A 6805-nucleotide genomic window follows, 5' to 3' on the forward strand; every position below is an offset into this window, starting at 1 on the left:
AAGCGTAGTATTTTTCTGGGCTAGGATTTGACTCGGACAGTTACCAGTTATCGCTTCTATCTGTCTTTGCTTTCCTATTGACGTCTGTTAGTTATTGAAATACATTGTGTTTTAGATAAGCACCTTACCTGAATGACTACTGATTCCCAGACATTGCATCAACGGGAGCTTAGGGCAAATGCACCGTAATCATATTCATTTAGCTGATGCATTTCAGACGCCTTAAATGTCAGCCTTTTTTATCCAGCCTTTATTAGCCTCGGACAAGTTGGCTTTAGCTTCCCTGGTGCAGGATAATCACAACGCTTATAGCTGCACTTTAATAAAGTAGTTTCTCTCTATTTGCTATCAATATGTGTGTGTGTATATATAGCTATCTTTTTCATTTAACACTACAGAGTCTTACAAAAGTCTAGAAAGCGATGAACTGAAGGCAAAATATGCATGAAGTGCCTAATCTTTGAGGGTGCCTTCTTGGCCGGAGTTACGATAGGGAAGTATATTGCCAACGGCACGGACTGAATACTGAATTGGTGTAACTTAAGCGATTGCGCAGAATTGGCTACATTGGTCAGCGCGCGTGGAAAAACAACTTACTTACGCGGGGTGTAGCTCACGCGCACCTGAATGCTAAATAGCGCACACAGGTGGGACAACGGGCTTTGCTGGGGTTTTATTCGAGCATTTTGTTAAATAGAAAAGATTTATTTACAATAGAACGACACAACAAGGTTTATGTAGCGTTACCAACGGCTTCGTCGATAGTGTTCGCTGCGATGCACGGGAAGAGGTAGATTCAGGTTGAAGTTCCGAGTTCATTTGGACTGAACAGGCTGGATTTCTTGCCCTTGTCCGCTACACACCACCTTCCCGAGCCGCTGTTGGACGCTAGCTGGTGACAAAAAATGGAACACAACGGTGAATCAACCATATATTTCGTTAGAGGCAATATGCGATCAATGTTCGTGCTAGAAAAAGCAGTCTGATCCGTCGGAGAAGCGATTATAAATAATCTATATAAACCTGGTCCGCTCCTCGACATGCTAGCATAAGTCAAACAACCGCACCTATTTCGACAAGCGACAAAACGCCTGCCCTCATTCTTTCACGTGTCCAACTCTCCGTGAAGCAACGTTACAGTCACTGCTCCGGTCTATCTGGTTTTAAGTTCATACGCCGTTCATTAACCTCAGCGAATGTAGCACCTGTTAGTTATACCGTATTGGAAGCATGCGAAAAAAAAAAAAAAAGCTTCTTTAATAGTGTTGGATTGATTTGAAAGCGGCACATATTAGATAACCATGCACAATCCAATACATATGTGAAAATGAATTATGTGGAATTGACCTCAGGCTACGCATAAAAGAGTAAACCTTGTGGACCTTAAACTCCTGAATTCTTTGAGCACAGAATATTTAGAATATCGGCAAATCTAATTCGGTTATCGTATTCGTACGTAACATTAGAAGCGCAGACGTGAGCAGTTACCTGTTTGTACAACGAAGTTTCTAAACGATGGCGTCACGTGTGACTTGGTTCAGTGCCGGTGGCGACCTTTGTCCTTGATCAAGATAGCTTTTCGCACGTAAGGTTTGCTGCCTCTGTGGCTCTTGCCCGAGTAAGACTTGTGGCTGCTGTAGTAGGGGTTCCTCTCGGTTCCGAATGTGTGAACTAGATAGGTTGGTCCGTGAATGACCTTGCTCTCGCCAAAGGCAAAGTCATCGTGCACGTTTCTCGTGTACGGGTTGCCTAACGAGCCGCCGTAATTTGGCTGGAAAGCTCTCACAAGGCCCTGGCTCGATCCGAAGCCCGAGGCGGAAGCGTAGCTTCCAGCGGGAACCATGGCGTGAACCACCTGTCGGCCGGTGCTGCGCTGTGGGGCGGGAGTCTTGTTGGCCTGGGTTTGTCCGTGGCTGATGGTGTGCCCGTGGCCAACGGTGTGTCCGACGGTGTGTCCGACGGTATGTCCAACGTGTCCGACACCACGTGTCGCGGCTATGGCTACGCCCTGGGAGAGTCCGCGTCTGCCTCCCTGCTGTGGCAGCTGGGACAGGTGGGGCAGTTGGGATAGCTGCGTCAGGGTCGGCATCTGTGGGGTGAAGCTAGGCAAGATGGTGTGTTGCAGCCCCTTTCCAACGTTGCGCCCGAACCCTTGCCCCATGCCCTGCAGTCCGCCGAAGGCGGCCATGCCCTGCCCCCCACCGGGCGCGGCGAACACCTGCTGAAGGCCGTGCACGCCGGTGTGGCCGATCATGTGGCCGCCGCCTGGTTCAAAGCCATGTCCGATCTCTTGAACGATGGCGCGTTGCCCGCCTGTTACGCTGACCAAGCCCTGTTCTAGGCTATGTCCTATGCTCTGAGATAGCATTCTCTCTAGAGCGTTAGGGCCAGTGAATACCAATTTCTGAGACGCTCCGCCTGGATTGAATTCGAACGCGTTGCTTCTGAGGCCACCCAGGCTTCCCCGATGTGCATTGTTGACTTCGTACGCACCGGCACAGATGGCTGCCAGCAGGAGGATGAAACTTGTATTCTGCAAGCAATTAATGCAAACATTACACAAAATGCAGATTGTCACATTACGTCTCTTTGACGATGACGATAGCAAAAATTTTGAGCAGCAAAAAAGTGAGAAAAAATGATTTCGAAAGTCCACAACTTTTGTTTGTATCCAAGAGCGCGCCGCTGGTGACAAACAGCACAAGCGCTTCCTAAGAATGTCATCAATTAGAAGCATATCATAATGAAGAACCGCGTGTCTGGACAGCATTTACGAAACGTTGCCATTCCCATTAACAGCGATGACGAACAAAACCAACTACCAGAACATGATATATGCTTCATGAACATTACTGTGTCTCGTCTAATCACACTCCTCCTCCACGTCACAGAAATGAAATAAAACCTGAGGTGCATCATAGGTAGAGTTACCAACATGATTTACAATATAATTTCAGCCTCACCATATTTTAGCGCCCAGCACCAGACTTATGGAAGAGACTGCTTTCAACTTCCTCATTTTCTGTCAGAGTCGGTGCTTCTAGCCTGATGTCCGACATATATGGTGCACGCTAATGGTTCGCATCTTACGCACAGAAGCTCGAATTCGACGTTAATATATGCGCTGAAGCCACGTTGAGGTAGCATAGCTGCAGCGTTCACTCCTGTACCGGTACATTTTTCATTACCCCTGTGCGTTGGACCGGATACCTGAGCGAGCGAGTATTCTAGTACGACAAGGCCGCTTCAAAAATTGGCAGTGCAATCATATGCCAGTTCAATACTACATCCTTGCATACGCAGTATTAAACCGGTTACCTGCACTTTTGTATCTGGAGGTGGTCTTTCACTACGAGAACAGTGCATGGCAAAGAGAGAGAAAAACGAAATGATACTATAAAGAAACTGATACACCACAGTTTCTCGCTCATTTGTACACTTGTACGCAATACGAATATAGAAAATGGTAGTGAACAGGGCACTCAACACACCAGAGGAAAGCATCAAGCGCACGTAAATCGCAATCAATCAGTCAATAAAGCGAGTATCATTCTTCTCCAAACGGCTGCATCGGATGCAAACGGGCTTGTCTTTGGGACAAGCTCGTCTGTTAATTGCAGGCGCGCATAACGACGGAGGCTTACTGGGCCAGCGTTTCAACACAGAGAAAGAACGTGACTTGACTGAACCATTCGGGACAGCACGGCGGGGGAACGGCTCGCCATCCAGCGACACCTCCGCGTTAAGAGCGACTCGGGCCGCTCAGTCACGCGGCAACTGAAGCGCGGGGACCGGAATCAGTCGTTCGGCCCGGCGTTCATTCTTGAAGTCCTCTAGCTCGGCGCGAAAGGCCTTGAACTTTACCATGCTCGCGACCCGAAATCGCGATAATTTCCAACGGCATCAACAGCGCGAGAGCGTTACCTCCTGTTCATTTAGGATCTTGGTCTGGGCCAGTTGGTTCATAACTATCACGAAATAAACACAGCGCGAAGAAACAGGACACAGGAAGAAGACATATAAAAGACGGGACTGGGCACTCAGGAAAAGCGCCAACGCAAGGTTTGCACTCATAATCCGAGGCCGCTACCGGTATTTACACGTCTGCAGAGATCATTTCGGGGACCCGACGTAATACAAGTAGCCACTACAACAACACGAGAGAGAGAGAGAGAGAGACTGGGGTCCCGATGGCGCGCATCCGGCGCCGGTGTGGTACAGTGGGAAGAGGAGGCCCAGCGTGCGTGGTCTCCGGAACGGGCTTACCAATTGCATGTCGGCTGCTTTCACACCCGTTGCCGCCGACGCCTGTCGGAGTGACGGCGGAGCCTGTTTGGCGCGTCCCTCTTATAACCACGGTCACGGCCGACATTCTACGAGGCGGCCCGCCCGTGTTTCTCCTTCCACACTAAGGCTTAATTGTCCCCTCGCTCGGTTTTCTCCCGGGAGTCGAGCCCCTCCGCCCAGCGACCATCCCCCCTCTCTCTTGACGCCGGCACGTAACAAGTAGTCAGACGCAAAAAGCCTCCGCCCGCAAAAGTGGAGCGCGCTCTCCTTTTTCTGGGGGAACCAAATCTTTATTTATTCTTTAGCCAACCTTGGCTCGCGTCCTTCTTCGACTCTTCGGTTGAATGCTTTTTTTTTTTTTCTGTCTCTTTCTCTCTCTCTCTCTTCTCTGTATTTTTGCTACTACGTCGCGCTTGTCTTGGAAAAAAGACCGTCTGTTTTGGCTTTTCTTTTTTCTTAATTCTTGGCAGAGACAATTTTTGCGTGTCTATTTGTTGACTTTTGGAAACCCAGTTAGACTTACGTCGCGTCGAGAGCGAGGAACCTTGGGGGAAAACGTCTCCGTTTGCTTGTCGCAGACGTCGTTCCAGATTCCTTGTTTACTTTTTGCGTGCGTTCTCGGCATCAATTTTTTTTTTTTTTCTTTCTTCGTCCTTTTCTCCCTCACCGAATCCACCCTCTGAGCAGCTTGGGTGCGTTTCGTACGCATCGCCAATTTGCGGGGATTCGCTTCTTATTCGCTTTATTTCCTTTGTCCCACGTACAAGTTCTGTCACCTTTCGCTGGCGACGTGGACGCCGACAGTGGCAACGGCCTTTATCAATTGCCTAGTGGCGGTCAGGTGCGCCTGCCTCGATTAATGAACACAAGTGCGACAAAGGAGAGCCGTGTTATTGCTCCCTTCCTCTTCTGGCTAATTCGGGTGAAAAAGCGTCGCTCCACTCCCGGACCTCCCGGTGCCAACGTTTACACTCATGGTTTGGAGCTCGCGTGTTGACGCACCGCTATGCGAAAGTGTTGCACGAAAGTGGTGTGTAGCCGCTCCCGCACGCCGAAACGTCCCAACAAACTCGTCTCGTTAGTGGTTCCGATAATCACTTCCTTGCCCTTACTACTCCGCGTTCGCGAGACGGGGAAAGTGCGACGCGACGGAAGGACGGACGGACTATTTTTGCGTGGACCAGGGAGGAAATGTGAGAGCACTATAATCGGTGGCCACGTGCATCGTATAAGAGCTACACTTCCTCTTTTAGTTTTCTCCCATCACGCGGCTGACAAGAGCTTGAATACCTTAACCGGATTTGAGGAAACGCGGTCTACAGCGAACCGTGACCCGACAACGACTGGCGTCCAACGACCTTGTGCTGCCAAGTCACGCATCGCTTGCACTGCACCAATTTGAGGCACAAGCTTCAGATGCCTATAAGCTTACCGCAAATGATTTTTCGTCAGCTTCTTGCTCTTTTGTTACGTTAGTTGAACGCAAAACCACTGGAACAGTGCGCACGTATGGAGGAGTTGCACAGCGGGGCGCAGCTCTCAGAATACGCCCACCCACATAAAAGAAGAGTGGGCTTTTTATAGCTGCTCCGCAGCACTTCCCCGGGAAGCGGAAATGCGCTGAACCCACAGAGAAAATCTTCTATGGCGGCGTTCTTCCAGTCGTTGGAACGGACTTGCGAACAATGGCATATAACAGGGCTCCCACGATATCCGAACGCTACTCCCGCACTTGCACTCCAAATTTGGGCACAATTCACGAAAAATATAGCAGGCTGGGAGAGATTTTAAGGCCTTTTTTTTTTTTCGCGCAGTTGTTTCCGTAGCACCACATAGCTTGCAGCGCGGTTTCGAATATGCTTAGAAGGAACAAGATTCGAACCCACATGCTCACAAAGCGTTTTCTGGGCATGTTGAGGCTTGCGCTATAATCTATAAAACGAAGGCGGCTCCAATAGGCAAGTTTTAATAATGCGAGCAAAAGATATGTAACTTGCAAGAACGTTCCGTACTGTGTTCTGCAACGTACGAAGTTATTACAACGCTCTTCCACAAATGTTTCTAGGGCGAAGTTGAAGACAAAACCAAATGCAGCCGTAGCGTAAGAGGAGCCAGTGGGCTAAGAACACAGATAAGAGCCCACTGCTGCCTTTCACCGACAGTCGATTAACGATCCGTTTGACAGCGGGCATGGCATTTTGGCTGTTGAACACGTCTGCAGCATTTAAGTTAAATTGGTTCACAGGAAGGGAAAGGCGCAGTAACTGTCACACTTGCTCTGTGGACACCCGAACCGCGCCGTAAGGGAAGGGAGGAAGATGGGAACGAAAGTGGAAAGAGAGAAAGAGGAGCCGTAGTGGAGGGCTACGGAGTAATTTCGACCACCTGGGGATCTTTAACGTGCGCTGACATCGCACAGCACACGGACGCCACTTCGTTTCGCCTCCATCGAAACGCAGCCGCCGCGGTCGGGTTCGAACCCGGGAACTCCGGCACAGTAGTCGGGCGTCAGAAGCAA

General features: G+C 49.7%; 1 protein-coding gene across 1 annotated transcript; it reads right to left on the minus strand.

Annotated features, from left to right (window-relative positions):
* Positions 1-725: 725 nt before the first annotated feature.
* LOC146201976 (uncharacterized) lies at positions 726-4393 on the minus strand. Its single transcript, XM_084583824.1, has 3 exons — positions 4267-4393; positions 1489-2533; positions 726-892 (listed from the first exon to the last, which is right to left on the minus strand). The coding sequence occupies exons 1-2, from the start codon at positions 4273-4275 to the stop codon at positions 1538-1540; spliced, it is 1005 nt and encodes a 334-aa protein (XP_084439950.1). The 5' UTR covers positions 4276-4393; the 3' UTR covers positions 726-892; positions 1489-1537.
* Positions 4394-6805: the final 2412 nt, after the last annotated feature.

Source organism: Amblyomma maculatum, chromosome 1 (assembly GCF_055883805.1).
Source record: "Amblyomma maculatum isolate TAMU_Amacu chromosome 1, ASM5588380v1, whole genome shotgun sequence".
Taxonomy (NCBI): domain Eukaryota; kingdom Metazoa; phylum Arthropoda; class Arachnida; order Ixodida; family Ixodidae; genus Amblyomma; species Amblyomma maculatum.